The 20,945-nt window shown below is 40.6% G+C and overlaps 2 protein-coding genes across 2 annotated transcripts in view; one reads left to right on the top strand and one right to left on the bottom strand.

The window, feature by feature from the left end:
• LOC144309443 (uncharacterized) overlaps positions 1 to 8,197 on the top strand; it is a 35,714-nt gene extending 27,517 nt beyond the window's left edge. Inside the window, exon 8 of the mRNA XM_077890490.1 lies at positions 8,061 to 8,197. Within this exon, the coding sequence (XP_077746616.1) occupies positions 8,061 to 8,064 (4 nt within the window). The 3' untranslated portion in view covers positions 8,065 to 8,197. The remainder of the gene's footprint in view (positions 1 to 8,060) is intronic.
• An 802-nt stretch (positions 8,198 to 8,999) lies between these two features.
• The window catches only part of LOC144309444 (intermembrane lipid transfer protein VPS13D-like), a 192,002-nt gene continuing 180,056 nt past the window's right edge, over positions 9,000 to 20,945 (bottom strand). Inside the window, exons 40-41 of the mRNA XM_077890491.1 lie at positions 16,306 to 16,419; positions 9,000 to 10,996 (exon numbers count right to left, since the gene is read on the bottom strand). Of these exons, the coding sequence (XP_077746617.1) occupies positions 10,975 to 10,996; positions 16,306 to 16,419 (136 nt within the window). The 3' untranslated portion in view covers positions 9,000 to 10,974. The remainder of the gene's footprint in view (positions 10,997 to 16,305; positions 16,420 to 20,945) is intronic.

Genomic DNA, 20,945 nt, shown 5'->3' with positions numbered 1-20,945 from the left:
AGTATATTATATATTCTGGAAAAAGTCTTTTCTCTCAGGTGTTTAGCAAATTTCTCCCAGGCTGTGGCTTGTCTTCATTCTGTTCTATCTCTGAAGACCAGAATTTTTAATTTTTAAATTTTGATGAACTCACCCATTTCACCCATCATTCCACCCCTTGTCCCCTCTGGGGACAACTATAGTTTGTTCCCTATAATAAATGTCTGTTTCTTGACTCTCTCTCTCCCCTTTGCTCATTTTTTTTGTTTGTTTCTTAAATTCCACATATAAGTGAAATCACCTGGTATTTGTCTTTCACTGACTGACTTACTTTGCTTAGCATTGTACTCTAATGTTGTTGCAGGTGGCAGGATTTCGTTCTTTTTTATGGCTGAATAATATCCCATTGTTTATATATACCACCTATTTTTTATCCATCCACCTATCAATGGACTGGTAGGCTGCTTTCCATAACTTGGCTATGGTAAATAATGCTACATAGACGTGCATGTATCCCTTTGAATTAGTGTTTTTGTAATTTTTGGTTAAATACCCAGAAGTGCAATTACTGGATCATACCGTAGTTTTATTTTTAATTTTTTGAGGAGCCTCCATACCATTTTCCTCAGTGGCTGTACCAGTTTGCATTCCCGCCAGCAGAGCATAAGTTATTATGTCTCCATATCCTCACTAAAATTTGTTGTTTCTTGTGTTTTTTATTTTAGCCATTCTGACAGGTGTGAAGTGATATCTCATTGTGGTTTTTATTTGCACTTCCCTGATGATACTGAGCATTTTTTCATGTGTCTGTTGGCCATATGCATGTCTTCTTTTTTTTTAAGATTTTATTTATTTATTTGAGAGAGAGAGAAAGAACATGAGCAGGAGGAGGGGCAGAGGAAGAGGGAGAGAGAGAGAATCCCAAGCAGATTCCCCTCTGAGTACCTAGCCTTACTCAGGGCTCGATCCCAGGACCCTGAGATCATGACCTAAGCTGAAGGCAGACATTTAACCAACTGAGCCACCCAGGCACCCCTGTGCATCTTCTTTGGAGAAATGTCTGTGTCTTCCAGTTTTTAAGTGGATTATTTGGGGGTTTTTGGTGTTGATCTGTAGACATTCTTTATATATTTTGGATACTAAACCTATATTGAATATGTCACTTGCAAATATCTTCTCCTATTTGATAGGTAGTCTTTATTATTTTTTTTTGGTTGTTTCCTTTACTATACAGAAACTTCATATATTGTTTGATATGGTGAAACATTGTTTAGAATTTTGCATCTGTGTTCATGAGAGATATTGGTCTATTGTTTATTTATTTATTTATTTATTTATTTATTTATTTATTTATTTATTTATTTATTTATGATAGTCACCCAGAGAGAGAGAGAGAGAGAGAGAGAGGCAGAGACACAGGCAGAGGGAGAAGCAGGCTCCATGCACCGGGCCTTGGGCTAAAGGCAGGCGCCAAACCGCTGCGCCACCCAGGGATCCCGGTCTATTGTTTTCTTTTCTTGTACTGTCTTTGCCTACTTATGATAAGGGAAAAGCTGGCCTTAAAAATGAGTGGGGAAATATTCTTTTCTCTTCAACTTTCTGGTAGAGTTTGTGTAGAATTGGCATTATTTCTTCCTTAAATGTTTGGTAGAATCACTCATGAAGCCCTGTGTATTTGAAGCTTTCTTTGTGAGAAAGTTGCAAATTATACACTCTATTTCTTTAATAGTGATATTTAAGTTACATATTTATTTTTGAGTAGTTTACATCTTTTATGATCTGTTCATTTCACCTTGAATTGATTGACAAATTATTTTATAATATTCCCTTCTTATCCTTTTAATATCTGTAGGGATGCCTGGGTGGCTCAGTGGTTGAGCATCTCCCTTTGGCTCAGCTCATGACCTCGGGATTCTGGGATTGAATCCCACATGAGGCTCCCTGCAGGGAGCCTGCTTCTCCCTCTGCCTCTGCCTCTGCCTCTCTCTGTGTCTCTCATGAATAAATAAAAATAAAATCTTAAAAAAAAAAAAAGAAAAGAAACAAGGGACATGTCACCCCGTTTTTTTTTTAAGATTTTATTTATTCATGAGAGACACAGAGAGAGAGGGGGGGAGACAGAGGCAGAGACACAGGCAGAGGGAGAAGCAGTCTCCATGCTGGGAGCCTGATGTGGGACTTGATCCCGGGACTCCAGGATCAGGCTTTGGGCCAATGGCAGGCGCTAAACTGCTGAGCCACCCAGGGATCCCTGACCCCTCTCATTTCTGATACTGATAATTTATGTCTTCTCTTGTCTTGTCTTAATCAGTCTGCCTAGAGGTTTATCAGTTTTATTTATCTTCTCCAAAAACTGTCTTTTGGGGCACCTGTGTGGCTCAGTGGTTGAGCATCTGTTTTTGGCTCAGGTCGTGATCCTGGAGTCCTAGAATCGAGTCCCTTTTCAAGCTCCCCACAGGGAGCCTGCTTCTCCCTCTGCCTATGTCTCTGCCCCTCTCTCTGTATCTCTCATGAATAAATAATTACAATTTTTAAAAATAAATAAATAAAAACTGTCTTTTCATTTCACTGGCCTCTCTATTTTTGTTTTCCGTTTTCTTTATTTGTGCCTTGATCTCTATTATGCTATTTCTTCTCCTTATTCAATGATTAATTTTCTTTTCTTTTTTTAATTTCTTAAAAGTGGATACTGGGGAAGCTGAACACCGCATTAGCAACATCCCATATGTTGACATGGTTTCAGTTTTAGTACGAAATAGCTCTTAATTTCTCTTTTGATTTCTTTGACTGGCAGGGTTACTTAGAAGTATGTTGTTTAGTTTCTAAATAATTTGGAGATTTTTCAAATCTGTTCATTTCTAATTTAATTCCATTGTAGTCACAGAACATATGTTGAATGACTTAAATCCTTTTAAACTTATTGAGGCTTGTGTTATACCCATGAATTCTGGTATTAGATGAGCCTATGATCTATTTTGGTAACTATTATGTATCTACTTGAAAAAAATGAGTACTCTGATTTTGGGTGGAGCATTCTATAATGTCAGTTAGGTCAAGTATGTAGATAGTGTTATTCAAGTCTGCTATATCTTTACTGATTTTCTATATATTTTTCTGTCAATTATTTAGAAAGCAATATTGAAATTTCCAACTATAATTGTGTATTTATTTGTCTCTCTTTGCCATTCTCCTTCATATATTTTGAAGTTCTGTTATCAGATGCATAAATTTTTAGGTTATGTCTTTTTTATTAGTTGATATTCCTATAATGATGGAATAACCTCCTTTATCCTTGGTAATATTTTTTTACTTTGAAATGCACTTTGTCTTACAGTAATGTAGCCACCCAAGGTTTCTTTTGATTACTGTTAGCATAGCACAATTTTTTCTATACTTTTAACCTACTTGTATATTTCTATTGCAGATGATTCTTATAGACAGCATACAGTTGGCTTTTGCTTTTTTATATTTTAATTAGGGTGATTATACCATTACACCTAATGTAATTATTAACATGACTACATTTAAAGCTACTAAACTCTCTATGTGTCCCATCTGTTCTTTGTTTTGCTATTTTTTTTCTTTTTCTTCCTACTTTTGGATGACTGAGTACACTTTTAAATTAAATTAAATTAAATTAAATTAAATTAAATTAAATTAAATTAAATTTTATTTGTTGGCTAGTTAATTACAACTCAGGTTTTGTTAGTTTAGCAGTAGTTTAATGGCTTGTAGTGTTCATCTTTAACTTTTCACAGTCTATCTTCAAATAATATATGATTTCATGATTGGCATAAGAACCTTACAATATATAGTGTACTTCATTTCTCCCTTACTGGCCTTTGTGCTAATGTCTTCATACATTTTGCTTTACTTCTAAACAGCACACTATATTATTTTTTTGTTTAAACAATAAGTTAACTCCTTTAGGAAGTATAGTTGATGTATATTAAATTAGTTTCAGATGTACAACATAGTGATTGAAGAATTAATACCACAATAAGTGTATTACGGTATTATTAACTATATTCCCTACATTGTACTTTTCATCTGGAGACTTACTTTATAACTAGAAGTTTGTACTTCTTACGTCTTTTCACTCATTTTGACCATATCCCCGCCCTCTACTTTAATAACCACCAGTTTGTTCTCCATATTCATGAATCTGTTTCTCTCTTCTTTTTGTTGTCAGTTTTCATTTGTTTAAGATTCTACATATAAGTGAAATCATATTGTATTCAGATATTTAAATAGTAAGAAAAACCTTATGTATTTACCTTTGGAGTTACCAGTTCTAATGTTCTTCTTCCTTTTGTGTGGATCCACATTTCTATCGCAATCATTTTCCTTCTGCTTGAAAATACTTTCTTTAGCTTTTCTACAGTGTAAATCTACTAATGATGACTTCTTTCAGCTTTTGTAGGTCTCAGTCTTTTGTTTTGCTTTTATTTTTGAAAGATCTGGATATAGAATTCTAGTTTGATAGTTGTTGGTCCCCTCTCCGCTTCACTGCTTTAAAGATGTTGCTCTACTGAGTTCCATTAATTCCAACAAGAAATATGTTACCATTGTTATCTCTATTTCCCTATATGTTGTGTGGAGGTTTTTCCTTTGGCTTATTTTTAACATTTTCTCTTTATTGATGGCTTGAGAAGTTTGATTATGATGTGCTTTGGCATAGTTTTGTCCATATTTCTTGTGTTTAGAGTTCATTGACCTTCTTGGATTTGTGGGTTTATTAGGGTTACCTGTTTGGACAATTTGGGGGCTATTATTTTTCAAATTATATTTCTTCTCCCTTGTAGACTCTATGTATGCATATATTAGGCCACTTGAAGTTGTTGTATAACTCACTAAGTAGAGACATGGGTTTCTTAGTCTGGGATTTTTTTTTTTTAAGATTTTATTTATTTGACAGAGAGTGAGAGCACAAGCAGGGGGAGCAGAGGAGAGGGAGAAGTAGGCTCTCTGCTGAGGAGCAAAACTGATGTGGAGCTCGATCTTGGGACCCGGGGATCATGACCTGAGCCGAAGGCAGACATTTAACTGATTGAGCCACCCTGGTGCCTCATCAGTCTGGTTTTCTTTAACATAAGAAATATTGTTATAACTTTTTTATAAAGATTTTATAATTTATTTAAGAGAAAGAAGAGAGCACACGTGGGTGGGGCAGAGGAATCTCAAGCAGACTTACAGTGATCTAGGAGCCCAGTGAGGGGCTTGATCTTATGAGCCTGAGATCATGACCTGAGTTGAAACCAAAAGTCAGATGCTTAACCAACAGTGGCACCCAGGCACCCCAGTTATAGTAACTTTTTAAACATCCTTGTCTGCTAGTTGTAACACCTGTGTAGATTTTGGGTTAGTTTTGATTGATTGCTTTCTATCCTTGATGTGGGCCATATTTTAGACTTACTCAGACTCTTCTTAGAAGTCTACCCTCTTCCTGTATGCTCTTAACCCAAAGTGAGACTTTTGGGTCAGAAGGAGATACTTCTGAACTGAACTACTGATCAATGTCACCCAGTTCTTATCTCTGTCTTATTCTAGGTATATCATACCCCCTACCATCCTTACCTATTGGTTGAGCACCTCTGTCCTTCTCTTTATTTATAATATTCATGAGCAACAATTGGCCAACTGGTCCCTACTCAACCCTACCCAACCATCATATGCCACAAGAATTCCTTTATGCAGAGCCCTGTGAAGACCTTGGCCTGAATCTTCTACTCAAGTAACCCCTTTACCACTAATATAATGCTCTGTGTTTCCATTTATAGGATATTACCTAGCCGTATGTCCTGTTGTCTCTGCCAACTCAAAAATAATATTGAGGTTGTTTGCAAGACAGTCAAGCTGCATTGTGACGGTGAATGTTTGACAAATGCCACACGTTGTGGTGAGTTTGAATTGCCTCGTCATATATATATAATATTTGTATTTAAAGATTTTATTTATGAGAGAGAGAGAGAGAGAGAGAGAGAGGCAGAGGGAGAAGCAGGATCCATATAGGGAGCCTGATGTGGGACTTGATCCCAGGACTCCAGGATCACGCCCTAGGCTGAAGGCAGGTGCTAAACCGCTGAGCCAACCAGGAATCACCTCATGATATATTTTAAATTTTATTTATGTTTTAATTTTTATTTTTAATCAACAATGATCAATTTTTAACTAATGATGTCACTGCATTATTTTTATTCACTTACAGTTCAAACCCCTAAATTTCTTTTTTTTTTCAAAGATTTATTTGAGAGAGAGAGAGATGTGAGTCGAAGGAGGGGCAGAGGGAGAGAATCTCAAACAGATTCCCCACTGAGTGTGGAGCCCATTGCAGGGCTCAATCCCATGACCTTGAAATCATGACCTGAGCTGAAACCAAGAGTTATATGCTTAACCCACTGAGCCACACAGGCACCCTTAAAATCCCTAAATTTATAAGAACTATTCCTTTGTTATAAGTCAGATTCTCAGTTACATTATTAAATTAATTACTCCCAAATGAAAACATATGCATCATAATTTGTAAACTAATTTCATATGTATCAGAACTCAGGTCCCCCTTGTCTTATATGACAGGTGGAGATATATTTTTGTTTATTGTTTGTTTTTACAAGTTATCAAGAGTAAAAGTGATGCTGATTTATAGATAAAGTTTATTCAGAGCCTGAGAGTTCCTGTTCCCTAACCAGAAGCTGCTGCCTTCTTATGGATACAGAGCACTCTTCTATTCTTGGACTGTCCAACTCTGAACTTTTTCTGAATCCTCAGCTTTTCTATCCAAAAACACTCAGATACTTTTAAGTATTTTTCTGTATACTATGTTTTATTGGCACTAACTTCATGACTTCCAAAATGTGCTTCTGCACCCAGATAGCTTGAATATGGTTCCCTATCAATGATCTAGGGTACATCATAAATAACACTTTGCTACCTCTGTAAATACAATGTTGCTTATTTTTCAAAACAATTTTTTACTAATTACTCCCTTATCTCTTAGAGGTGGGCAGAATAGGCATGTTTAGCCTCCTTTTACAGGTGAGGAAAAATTAGATCAGAGGTGTTAAGTACTGTTGCCTAGCACTCAAGTGTCCCGTTTAGGGCTCTCTACAAGCCCGTTGCTCCTCCTTTCTTGTGACCTTTATTACCTCCTCCTCTGACTCTCATCAACACCGCTGAAAATACTTCTAATTCTTCTGGAAATGAAACTCGGTTGGATGATACTGTGCATGTACACAAGCCATATGCTGACTTTCATGTAGTGGGAAGCTCTGGATGGTACCCTAATAACTAAAGCTAGAAATATTAGAAATGAAAGTGAAGTATATTTCTTCACATTCTGACAAAAAATTTCTTTATCCCTTCTGCATTTTAAAACCTCAAGTATTATTCCATTGATTTATCGAACATTCCACATTGGCATATCTCTCATACCTGGAAAATCTCTTAGCCTACACTCGTTCCCTGCCCAATTTAAGCAAAGAGCCAGGGTGGACTTAGTGCTTTTTTTCTGTCTAGAGCTTATGTTTTGTGTGAGCTGCAATATATGGGAGCAGGGACCAAGCATAGTAATTGATGGGTAGATGGAGAGGGCATGTCCAGATGAGGCCCTACTAGCAGTGGGTGTTTTCATGGGCATCTGTGGTAGTAGCAAGAAAACAAGCACACTGAAGAGATAGAAGGAGGAAACCCCCTGCTCCCACTGCATCTGAAGCAGTACAGGACAGGGTATATGAATACCAGGAGTCACAGTAGATTTGCAGACAGTTTAGCTGAGTGTCTTCCAGACTTGGCTTTTCTTAAGTACTAGATAATTGGCCCTTGGAGACCAAGGATTATGGAATAATCCTAAATGTAGTCATTCACGTTGTGAAAGGTTCTGAAGAAATAGCCATTTAAAAAAATACCCTTTTCTCCTTTTGTTGTTGCCAATATAGGTTCAAGTTTGAGTTTGTGTCCTTGATAATGGTACTCAGATATTTGCTGGTTCTTAATTTTTATGACTGGGATGTATGACTGCGGACTGACAAAAACTGTGCTATCAGCCTTTCATTATCAAAACTAGTCTCTTCTTTTTCTGACAGATGAAAAAGCATCTATAATGAATGTAGAAGGATCATTCATGAAGGTATTAAAAGCCCGGAAGAAGAGTACCAGTACTGAGCTGACAATTGAGCCAGAGAAGGCATCCTCAGACAAAAATGGCATCGGTCTGTCAGCCTTTATGAATGAGCAGTTAGACTTTAATGATGAAAGTGATGTTATCAGTGCGCTGAATTACATATTACCTTATTTCTCAGAGGGAAATGTAGAAGATGTAGAATCAACATTACTACCATTCATTAAAACTCTGTTTTCAAATGTTCAAGATGGAGACAAGCCTGTGGGTTACTTGAAAAACAACACAAAGAGCCCTTCTCTTGAACCTGGACCCAACAATTCAACTTACAAAAATAAACTGAGGAAACTCTCTTTCCTGGAAAATTTGTTAGATGCAGAAATTCAAGAAAAAATTGATGAGGTAAAAAAGAAAGAAAAAACTGCCATGCTTATACCTCCCGGGATTTTAGGTCCCAAATTTAAGAAATTGGAAACTGCCCAAGGACAGGAAAAGACCCTTCCCAAGTCTAAGAATTTACGGAAGAGGTGGTTTAGAAAAAACAGTGTTCTCAAGGGCCCCAAGGACCCACAGAAAAGGCACTACAAGGAAGTGGACGTTCAGAGCACCCAAGGGAAACAGAGTGCCCAGTCATTTGTGAAGAACATGGCCAAAGAAAGAAGGCTCAGTGGACCATCCCCAAGGGAGCTGGAGGAGCTTCACATGGCCCAGAGGCCCAGGAAATTAGTGGGAAACTCCGTCCACACAGAGTCTTCATTCATAAAGGAGCACAAGGCAGCAGCCTCTTCTTTCCCGAAGCAAAACATAATGGGCAAGCCTTCTGCCTCCACTGCTCCAAAATCCCTACCTAAGGTGAAAACCAAATCAGAAGACTCAACCTACCCCATTGTTGTTTTAGAAGATGCGAATGCTAGAGTTAGGGAAATGGAGGCTTCCAGACCAGTCTCGCATTCTGGAAAAAAGTATATTTTCCATAAAATTCGCTCACGTATAGTCCAAAGAACACCCAAGACCAAAAAAAGTAAAAAGTTCAGAAAGAAAAACTCACTCTCGAATAGATTGATGCCTGCACAGAGGCCTCCATTGCCTGCCGTCAGGAGCCTCATCGATTCCCCTTCACAGGAGGCTATTTCATCTTCAGAAAAACGAATTCAGGAAAATCCTTTTCCAGAATTATTTACTCTTTCAGAACCTTCTAAAGAAAACACTACTGTAGAAAACACTACTGCACAGAATGCTTCTGAAGAAATTATTTCTCCAGGAAGCACTACTGTATCAGAACAAACTCCCCCTGAATTCACAAACCGTAGGAATCTTTCCAATACATATTCTACTACCACCAGAGACAACTTTGTGCCGACTGTTAAACAAACCAATGAAACACAATGGGAATACCACAACTTGGTCACTGACTTGCCCCCAAAGCCCACAGGCTTCAGTGTTGCAAAGCTCTCATCCGCAGGTGATCTATTTGAAATTCAGCTAAACCAGCAGCTACGGTCCCTCATCCCGAATAATGACGTGAGAAGGCTCATTTCTCATGTTATCCGGACTTTGAAAATGGACTGCTCTGAGACCAATGTGCAACTGGCCTGTGCCAAGCTTATCTCCAGAACAGGCCTCCTGATGAAGCTTCTCAGCGAGCAGCAGGAAGTAAAGGTGTCCAAGGCAGAGTGGGATACAGACCAATGGAAGACTGAGAACTATATCAATGAGAGCACAGAAGCCCAGAGTGAACAGAAAGAGCAGAAGTCAAGTGAGGTGAGGATAACTCCTGAAAGATGGGGTCTGAACTTTTAGTCAGTTTAGGACATGCAATTAAAGCACCCATGCACAAGGACCAGGGCCTCCCAGTCTGGGTCTTGTCTTAGCCATTAATGTTGGCTGAGACAGTGATCTGCCACTTTGCTCATTTAGAGAATGGTGCCACTCTTCCCAGGTAGATGAGAAGAGGACTTAACATACAAGATAAATATATTATTGAAGAAAGGGCTAATGATAAAATTATATAACACATTAGATTTGGTATATTTCTTAAGAACCTATACGCCACTCCACTGAAAGAATGAGGTTTTAGAGTAGCTTAAGAATAGTTAGCTTTCATCCTTTTCTTTGATTTCTAAAAAATTGTTCTTTGTTTTTTGTTTTTTGTTTTTTTAGCCAACAAAAGAAGTTCCAGGTTATGGCTATAACAACAAACTCATCTTGGCAATATCTGTGACTGTAGTAGTAATGATTTTGATTATAGTTTTCTGTCTCATTGAGGTAAGAACAACCATTAATTCAGATTTCCAGAAAATCTTTTGTCTTTATAATAGATTCAGAATTTACAAACTTAAAATCAAAGCCACTTTCTCACTTACTGATACTTGGTATTTCTCTTCTGTCTGACAGACTGACATGTACTTCATTCTTTTATTGCCAAGTATATTCTGGGGATTTTTATTTTATTTTATTTTTTTAAAGAGAAGCAATTCTTTTTTTTTTTTAAGATTTTATTTATTCACGAGAGACACAGAGAGGCTGAGACACAGGCAGAGGGAGAAGCAGGCTCCATGCAAGGAGCCTGATGTGGGACTTGATCCTGGGTCCCCAGGATCACACAATGGGCTACAGGCAGTGCTAAACCGCTACGCCACTGGGGCTGCCCTATTCTGGGGATTTTTAAAGGAACTTTCCATTGCCAGGTGATTTATGGATTATAAACAAGGCAACAAGCCATTAGACTGTTTTGGGACGTTAGGTTTAAGAAGGCCAAGTTAACATGATAGTAACATTTCCTCAACTCAAAATTCTGTGGTTAGATGTACTCACCAGCCACTTTCAGACTACCACTGATTTCTTTCCTTGGTTGAAATGATGAGAGATAGTATCCACCCTCATGGAGCTATATCAGTCATCCTGGAAAAAAGGACATGGCTTAAAGATAAAAATATCATCTTGTTGATTAATTAGATTTACTCAGCAGCTTTTTCCACACACTGAATTATGTGAATAGTTTTGGTTAAAATACTGTAGCTAAAATCCTGCATCAGGCTACTCCAAAGCATGTCATGTTTATAGTCACCTGTGCTGGAGGTTGCCTGTTTACCTTTTCTTCAGTTCCATAATGACTTGGCACTGGTTTATGCCAAGCATAGGAAGAAGAATTTTCCATATCCAATTTCATGCCCACAACCCTGGGAGGACAATATTACCATCCCTCTTTCATACATAAAAGGGGATCAGCTTAAGGCTCCAGTGGCAAAACCCAAAGCAGAACCCAGTTTTACTTAACTGCAAATCCTGTGCTCTTATTCCACTGTTCTGTCTCCTTAAAGATGAAAACACTGGCCAGCATTTGAAACACTGAAATTCAGTGGAAGCCACTGAAAGGATTAATATATTTAATATGAAAAGAGTTTTATCAGTCACCAGAAGATGACCAACAATCCAAGGGTGAAGGGGGCGAGACTACAAGAAATGGGAGATGTTTTGAGTCTGTCACCATATATGCGAGTTCTTTCCTTGTGGCCTATGGGATGTGGGTCTTGTTAGCGAGGCCTTTGTTGCCTTTATACTGTCTTCGTCTATACTTATATTTGTTATAATTTATATTTTTCAACCTGTATAGATCTGTTTTGTTTTTAGGTATGGTTGAGGTAGGGGATCTAACATTTTCCCCCTAAAGAAATACCCAGTTACTTTAAAATCTTTTATTGAATGGTTCATTCTTTCTTAACAGATCTAAAATACTGTTTTTTTGTAAGATTTTATTTATTCATGAGACACACACACACAGAGACAGAGACATAGGCAGAGAGAAAAGCAGGCTCGTCTCAGGGAGCCCAATGTGAGACTTGATCCCCAGACCCGGGTTCACCCTATGAGTCAAAGGCAGATGCTCTACCACTCAGCCACCCAGGCGTCTCTAAAATACTTTTCTTATCTGGATTCTTATCAGTCCAGTTTCCTTTCCCATATCACACTATATACTTAATTCCAATTGCTTTATAATAACCTATTTTGATGTCTGGTAGAGTTACGCTCATGCTCTTTGATCTCCTTTTTCATACATTTCATAGCTAGACTTGCATATCCCTTTACCAAATGTCAGCTGGCCAGTTTTTATTTAAAAAAAAGAAAAACTATCTTGGGATTTGAATAGGATTGCATTGAGTTTGAGGAGAATTGACATCTTTGCAATATTCTAGGAACATGGTATCATCATGTATTCATTTCTTAAAGTCCTTCAGAAGAGTTTTAATGTTTTCATCTCAAAGGTCTTCCCCATTCTTTGCTGTAAGTTTATTCCTAGGTACTTTATGTCTTTTATTGATATTTTTTAATCTTTTTTTAAGATTTTATTTATTTATTCATGAGACACGCACAGAGAGAGGCAGGGACACAGGCAGAGGGAGAAGCAGACTCCATGCAGGGAGCCTGATGTGGGAGTCGATCCCGGGACTCCAGGATCACACCCTAGGCGGAAGGCAGGCACTAAACCATAGAGCCACCGAGGTATCCTTCCTTTTATTGATATTATAAATGGACCATTCTTCCATTTGTTAATTAGTTATTTGTGGAACATAAAAAAGCTATTGCATTTTGCATGTTGAGCTCTTGATTTTGTATTTAGCCATCTTACTGAATTCTCAGAGCACTTCCAGTAAAATTTATTTTTCTATATTTTTAAAGATTTTATTTATTCATGAGAGACACAGAGAGAGAAGCAGAGACACAGGCAGAGGGAGAAGCAGGGTCCATTCAGGGACCCTGATGTGGGACTTGATCCCAGGACCCTGGGATCATGCACTTAGCCAGAGGCAGGCGCTCAACTGCTGAGATACCCAGGCATCCCACTACAGTAAAATTTAAGTTGACTCTCTTGGGCCTTTTAGGTTGTCCATAATTTCATATGCCAATATGTTTTGTTTCTTACTTTCCAATACTTAATTTTTCCTATTGCATTGAGATGCCTGGAATCTTTAAAAGAAGTGTTTTCCTATTGCATTGATTAGGACCTCTTCAACGTGATGAATAGTAACAGGAATAATAGGCATTGAACTCTTGTCCTTGACTTTAAAACAATGTTGCTATTTAGGTTTCTGGTAGATACTTTTCTTTTCTTACTTCTAAGAATTTTTATTAGGAATTACCTGTTGGATGTCATCTAAAACAGTCAATAAAATGTATTGCCAGCTGCACACAAGTTCCCAAGTTGGGACTATGGAAGAGTCAAAGGACTACTAAAAAATAGAATTCCTGCTCTCCAAAAAGGCTGAATAAGACTTAAAATACAAAGGAATGAATACAGATTTGGAGGCATGGTTATTGAGATGGGTACCTGTGATATGTTTTCTTCCAAAACAGATTTATTCTCATAGAGCAGCACCAGTGGAAGATGAAGAAGGAGGGTCAAGGTAAATTGGCAATTATTAAAGCAGAATTTCAGAACTAGATTTTAGAACTCCTATTTCACTCCCCTTGTTTTACACCCAGGAAACTACCAAAGGCAGAAAGAATATTGATTTGGTCTAATGCTTTGCCTGGATCCAGCAAAATTAGCTTCCCAGACAAATCTGAGTTAGAATGGAACTGACACAGAGCATCTACTGTCACTACTCCTTTAAAGAAAAAGGGTGGAGAGGGGTTGGGTGCACCTGTCCCTGCTGGTACTGACCATCAGGCCTGGCTACAGAGTCTTGGGCTAAGAGGCCTAGTCTTCAAGGCTGATGGAAGGCAGAAAAATAGGACTCCTTCCTGTAAAGTGGCAGGAAAACTTCCCTCCTCCTCCTAGTTTTTGATCCACCACTCTCCATTCCCTTTGTCCAGACTCCATAGACTGTTAACTGGGAGAGGCCTTAGGTAATAGTTTGTCTCTTCCTTTTATAATAAGGAAATGGAGAAGAAAGGGAAGGTAAATTGCCCCATGGGCATACTGCTACTGAGTGTCAGAAGATGGTGCCTTTCCAGAGGGGCACTTCTCCTCTGATTATACTGTTCTTGGGCTGTGAGCTACATTTTATGTCACAACTCCGTACATACATACTGTCAAGACCTAAGCAGGTTTTTAAAAATATTTTTTAATTTATTCATGAGAGACGCAGAGAGAGAAGCAGAGAGATAGAGGGATAAGCAGGCTCCTCTCATGGAGCCTAATGTGGAGTCCATCCCCAGACCAGGACCACACACGCCCTGAGCCAAAGGCATTACTAAACTGCTGAGCCACCTGGGCGAGCCAACATAAGCAGTTTCTAAGACAAACTTACTATACATTCTGATTCTTTCTATATTGTTTATATTCAAAAATAATATTTTGTGTTTTAGTGCTGGCTGTGACCTTCCTCACTCACTCATTAGCCACTGCCTGCAATGAGAAAGTCAGTGAGTTAGGTAACTTTGTTGGTTGGACTCGTGCATTTATTTGGTGTGAATCAACTTGTAGGATAAAGCAGCTAGGAAAATAGAAACACCTCTCTCTCCTCCTCCCCAGCAAATGATGCCTATGAGACAAAGTCCAAAGGGGACCAAAGTAAACTGGTTCTGGAGAGAGTAAGGTGCTTCTGTGTTATAGTTGCACAGTCTGTTCACTGCACGAGGGCACTTGGCCATAGGCCCAGGTGAGCAGGATGAAAATCTTGCTTATACTCAATGCCAAGCCACATACAAAGGCCTCCCCAGAGAAATTGTGGGGCCATTATGGACAGACATGGGAAAATTCTGGAAGTGTAGCATGCGTGGGATTATTTTCAGGATCCGAGGTCTGTAGTGATTTTGCTTCCTGTGATTATGGACTGAGATGTCCTAATAGGACCAGAGATACACATTGTGAGAGGCATGGGAAATGGCGTGAATCACTAATTGTCTGCATATGTGTTTCCTCCAAGGCTCTTCTTTAATTCTCTGCTGCATAAGAGATGTTCAATCCAACGGGAGAATCAGGTAAATCTGAGGAAGATAAAGTCCCATGGCTGGAGAGAGCAGGGGAAATGCAGAATTAACAATGTCCTTTCTGTTTTCTAGGGCTTTTTCTGGAGAAGGCGGCCACTTTGGCTTCGGGACATGTACAGACCTCTCAATGCCACACGGAAGAAAAACATGGCACAGAAGCTACACGACAGGGATTCTTCTGATGAGGATGAGATTTTCAACAAGGAACCAGGGTACCTGATTGGGGACAATTTATACTTCTTTTCTAAAATGAGTTAATTATGAAAAGTTTAATTGTTCCTTTACAGAGTTAAAGGCATTCTTCTTTTTTGCAGAGAGAAAGGTGGTGCCCCAGTAGAGAAGCCTCGGGCTGCAGATTCAGCTGCTGAAGACCTGGGTGAGGAGAGCGACAGTGAACTCCGCACCGTCATCGTCCTCAAGTGACTTTGTCCTGCCTCAGGCTGTCTATAAAGTTTATTTTTATTTTTATTAAAAAATTTATTTTTTATTGGTGTTCAATTTGCCAACATATAGAATAACACCCAGTGCTCATCCCATAAAGTGCCCCCGTCAGTGCCTGTGACCCAGTCACCCCTACACCCCGCCCAGCTCCCCTTCTACCACCCCTAGTTCGTTTCCTAGAGTTAGGAGTCTTTTATGTTCTGTCTCCCTTTCTGATATTTCCTACTCATTTTTTTCTCCTTTCCCGTTTATTCCCTTTCATTATTTTTTGTATTCCCCAAATGAATGAGACCATATAATGTTTGTCCTTCTCCGATTGACTTATTTCACTCAGCATAATACCCTCCAGTTCCATCCACGTCGAAGCAAATGGTGGGTATTTGTCGTTTCTAATGGCTGAGTAATATTCCACTGTATACATAGACCACATCTTCTTTATCCATTCATCTTTCGATGGACACCAAGGCTCCTTCCACACTTTGGCTATTGTGGACATTGCTGCTAGAAACATCGGGGTGCAGGTGTCTTGGCGTTTCATTGCATCTGTATCTTTGGGGTAAATCCCCAGCAGTGCAATTGCTGGGTCGTAGGGCAGATCTATTTTTAACTCTTTGAGGATCCTCCACACAGTTTTCCAGAGTGGCTGCACTAGTTCACATTCCCACCATAAAGTTTATTTTCTGATAATGGCTTCTCAGCATTGCTTGTAAAATACTTATTTTTCTCATATTAAAAATGTATAAATTAATAACCAATTCTAGCCATGTGGTAAGGAATTAAAATGGAAATAAACATGTATATACAGGTAACAGGGGACATTGGTGAGAGGAACAGACCTGAATCTAGAATCCCTCGTGGGAGACTGTACTTCCACAAGAGGCAGTGCCCGCAAGGAAGGATGAATAGGAGTATCTTCCCCTCGTTTCCCCAATAAAACCAGTGTCTGAAAACTGGAAAACATATCTATTAAATCAATTGGCAGTTTATTCTGGCGCTCTCCCCCCTGGTTCACCAAATACAAGTTATTCACAACATGCTTGACCTGCCCATAGAAGATCATCTGTTTCTGGCCCCTCTTGTAAGATTTTTAGCATTACCAGAATATTTGGATCACTGAGCCTAGCTCCACAGTAGGGCTAAGGCCTCTTTTTCTTCCCAAGCACTCAAACTCATACACAAAATATATGCCCTGTCTTGGCATAGGGGGTTCTTCATTGTTACAAGCTATAGATAATTCACATTGGGGTATTTTGTTCCTTTTCTTTAAAAAAAAATAATAATCCCAACCCTTGGATAGCTAGCAGGGAGGGGCTGGAGGGCTAGGGTAAAGAAAAATGTGTGAGGGTGGTAATTACCCAAGACTGCCCTCCTCACTCCTTTATTTCAGAAAATATATTGGTGGTGCCACTTACCCATTCTCATGGACCACCCTACTAGCCTCTCCTGACTCCATTGAGGGTCAGATGTGTGCTACCATGCTCTCTCCCAATGCCGCCCACCACCAAACCTACTACTGCCTTCCTCAACCAACACAGATAATGAAGCACAGGGATAATGAAGCACAATCTGTGGAAGAAGCACAACTCCCTCCACTTCTGGGATGCCAGGGTGGCTCAGATGGTTAAGCATCCATCCCTTGGTATCAGCTCCAGTCATAATGTCTTACAAGGAATGGATGCTCACCACTGTGGGGCTAGCAGTGGTGAATGTCAGGTTACTTTATTTTTTATTTATTTTTATTTTTTTTTTCAGGTTACTTTACCACAGCTGCTTTCCATACATTCAAAGCTGCTGCTGCCACTCAAAAGTCAGTACATTTTGGGAACCCACTGCTGAAGTCACTGCAGCACTCCATGGTCCCAAGCCTGTGACTGGCAACATGGAGTCCCAACATGTAGCCTGCGCATCTGCTACTGCAGAGGAGGAAAGAATGGTTTCCACCTCCTTTTCACCCCCTAGATTTTATGGCAGAACTCTGCTGTCAAGGGAATCTGTGAAATGTGGTTTGTGGGCTTCTAGCACCTGCAAAGAAAGGGATAGAAGTGGGTAGCTAGAGCCAACCAATACTATCTAACAAATGGGTGGGTGTTAAAGTCTTTCTAAAAGGAAGGTGTTGTCTACATGGAGTAGTAACATGGTGGAGAGCTAGCTAAGTCAGAAACACAAAAGGTGTCATTTTAGCTGGGCAGCAGGTTAAGGTACCAGATATTGGATACCAATCACATGCAGTCATCCCCAGAGGTGACTGGAGAAGCACTTGGAGTTGATTCTTAGTTTGGCCTCCAGAATGTTCTCACTGGAATGAAAGCTGGATGGACTAATGGCAGTGAGGTATCTGAGAAAACATAGCCCCCATTCAAAAGGGCTGCCAGAGGAAACGGTGTCCATAGGGAAATAGAGTTTCTAAAAATGTGGCTTTGTGGGGATCCCTGGGTGGCTCAGTGGTTGAGCGCCTGCCTTCGGCCCAGGGCGTGATCCTGGAGTCCTGGGATCGAGTCCCACATCGGGCTTCCTGCATGAAGCCTGCTTCTCCCTCTGCCTGTGCTCTGCCTCTCTCTCTCTCTCACACATGAATAAATAAATAAAATCTTTTTAAAAAAAAATATGGCCTTTGGACCTCTAAACTCAAACATCCTTGGGATGCTTATTTAAAAGACTGATCTTCGGATCCCTGGGTGGTGCAGCGGTTTAGCGCCTGACTTTGGCCCAGGGCGCGATCCTGGAGACCTGGGATAGAATCCCACGTCGGGCTCCCGGTGCATGGAGCCTGCTTCTCCCTCTGCCTGTGTCTCTGCCTCTCTCTCTCTGTGTGTGTGTATGACTATCATAAATAAATAAAAATTTAAAAAAAAATAATAAAAGGCTGATCCTGAAAAATAAGCAAATTGATTTTAAAAGCTGATCCTGAACATCTCCCCTGTCAAAAACAAACCAAACCAGGCATACTTAAAGTGGTCCAGACAGATTTCCAAAGTAATAGAATATTGCAGTGGCACAGGGAAAAGAGTTCATCATGAACAGAACTCAACTGGGATAAGTACAGAGGTGACTGAGTATTGCACAGGGAGATTGAGGGACTAGGGAAGGGAATGAGTAGGGGCTCCATAGTCAGAAGCCAAAGATTACAAAAGGCAGGAAGGGGGTTAGCCCATATGAAACCATCTGGATTTGCTAACTGGCACTTACCAAAGCTAGACTCCTACTCTCTCACAGAAACTGGGAAACAGGGGCCTTATCTTCAGGTGGTGGCTGGAATAAGCAACAAATTCTTTAGACAGCCTTGAGTTTCACGGGCAGGCACTTTAAGGGAGACTGGGGTCTTACTAGGGCAGTGGTCATGAGCTGCTGAAAACTACGTTAGTGTTTGTTCAAGTCTTCACAAGCCAAATAAGGTTGAATCAAGAAGAGGGCTCAGAGGAGCCTGGCTAGAGTTTAGAGAAAGAATCTGTTACCATTCAGATGCCCACCCCTCCTGAGCTGATCTTCAAAACAGAGGGACCATTCTAACAAGACTGTTTATGCTCACCAAACTACTGGCGTAGTTAGTGCAAAGAGAACCAGGAGGTGGAGCAGAGGTTCCCTGGCTTCTTCAGGACCAGAGGTCAGCAGGGATTTGAGGGTGTGAGAGGCGGGCAAGACAGACTGAAGATGACCAAAAGGCACGACTGAGATTCTCACCCTTGGCGTCTCAAAGAGTCACACTGGCTGGCTGCTGCCACTATGGAAATCAGGGCCTCTCAGTCCTGGGAAGCGCCAGGCATGACCAGCTCTGGCCCCTGAGGTCCTAGTCAGGGTGAGATGTTGTTGAGACCTGGGCGACAGTGGTGGGGCACCCCCTGGGGGTGTGGGAGGAGGCACACCCATTCAAGAAGAGGAAAGGTCCTGAGGTCTGAAGCAGAAGCAGGAATGGTGCTTCAAGGTGAGCCTTAATGTGTTCCAGTGTAGCACTGGAGAGGGGTCTGGCGCCACACTGTGGAGTGTTTCAGCTTACAGGGCCAAGGGAAATGAAGACTTCAGCCGGTGAACAATACAAAGGCTTCATGTAGAGAGGGCTACACCCTACAATGGTGGAGCAGTAAAATAGGAGGAGCCTGGCTCCCTGACACATGAACCACCAAACTAGCCCTGGATTACAGTACTTAACCAGATCATTATATGAGAGATCAGTAAGCTTCTTTTTTATTTAACCCACTGCTGTGTTGGGTCTCTACTACAGTGGCTGAACCTATAGCCTAATAAAGGTTAACCAATAACGTTATAACCAATAACGTGTATTGGTTATCTTTCGCCACAACAATGCTAACTAATAAACCATCCCCAAACTCAGTGAACTGGAATACCGGTTCTCACAGGATGGCTGGTCCAGCTGTACTTGAATGCTCTGCTGGCTGGGTCAGCACTGCTTCTCCATGCTAGTCTGCAGATCAGCAGGGCTAGCTAGCTCTTTTCCACCTGGGTTGGCTCTGGGGCCCAGGCTGAAGAGGCAGCGGCAACCCGAGGGAAGCATATGAGGCCAACCAGAAACTTCATTGGGCCTCTCCAAGCCTAGACACAGAACTGTCATACTTTCATTTCTGCCTAGTCCATGGGTCCAAGTAAGTCACATGGCCAATCCCCGAGCCAGGGGACAGGAAAGTACACTCTGCCCACAGAGAGACACAGCAAGAGTGTGGGTGCAGGGAGGGCCAATAATCCTGTCTACCCAGGATGTGACTGAGTCCTGGTTTAGAGACTACACACCAAGGCCCCGCTCTTCTAGGTGTCCCTGTAAATGCAACAGAGTGAAAGATAGCACCCATCAATGTGAAGGCCCCACCGCAGTTATCTGTTAGGTCAGGAACCCTGACGAGGCAAGAATCCCATCTTCCTCTCCCCAATTCCTAGTAGCGGACCCTGCCCACGTGATGCCTCAGGGATCTTACTGGATGAATTTTAGACCATTTCTTCATTCTCCACATATGATTTCCTTATGAAATACAGACTGACCTCCTAAAGGTCAACACATAGTACTATGAGTTTGCCCCATAGCCTGCATAGGGACTGTGCCATTAGGAGCAGGAATTTGTACCTAGATCCTGTCTACACCAAAAACTGTATCCACTGCCTCCTACAGGGACCTCCAGAAGTAAGGGCTTCTACAAGTTAAACATCAAAACAGGGTAGTGAGGGGAGCCTGGGTGGCTCAGTTGGTTGAGCGATCTTACCTTAGGTCATGATCTCAGGGCCTGGGATCAGCCTGTGTGGAGCTCTGCACTGAGTGGGGAGTTTCCTTGAGGATTTTCTCTGTCCCTCTACCCCTCCCCTGACATTCTCTCTCAAAATACATAAATAAATAAATGAATGAATGGATCTTAAACAACAGGGTAGTGAAATTTCTTTCTCTATAGGTCTTTTGAAACTGGAAAGATTCTGATTGCCTGAAATATCTTCAGAGGGAGGCTGTCAAAAGGCACGACTCTAGTGGGGGATCTGCGTG

Source organism: Canis aureus, unplaced genomic scaffold (assembly GCF_053574225.1).
Source record: "Canis aureus isolate CA01 unplaced genomic scaffold, VMU_Caureus_v.1.0 NW_027326405.1_RagTag, whole genome shotgun sequence".
NCBI lineage: Eukaryota > Metazoa > Chordata > Mammalia > Carnivora > Canidae > Canis > Canis aureus.
Note: the sequence above shows the minus strand (reverse complement) of the source record. Positions and strands in the feature narration are given on the sequence as shown.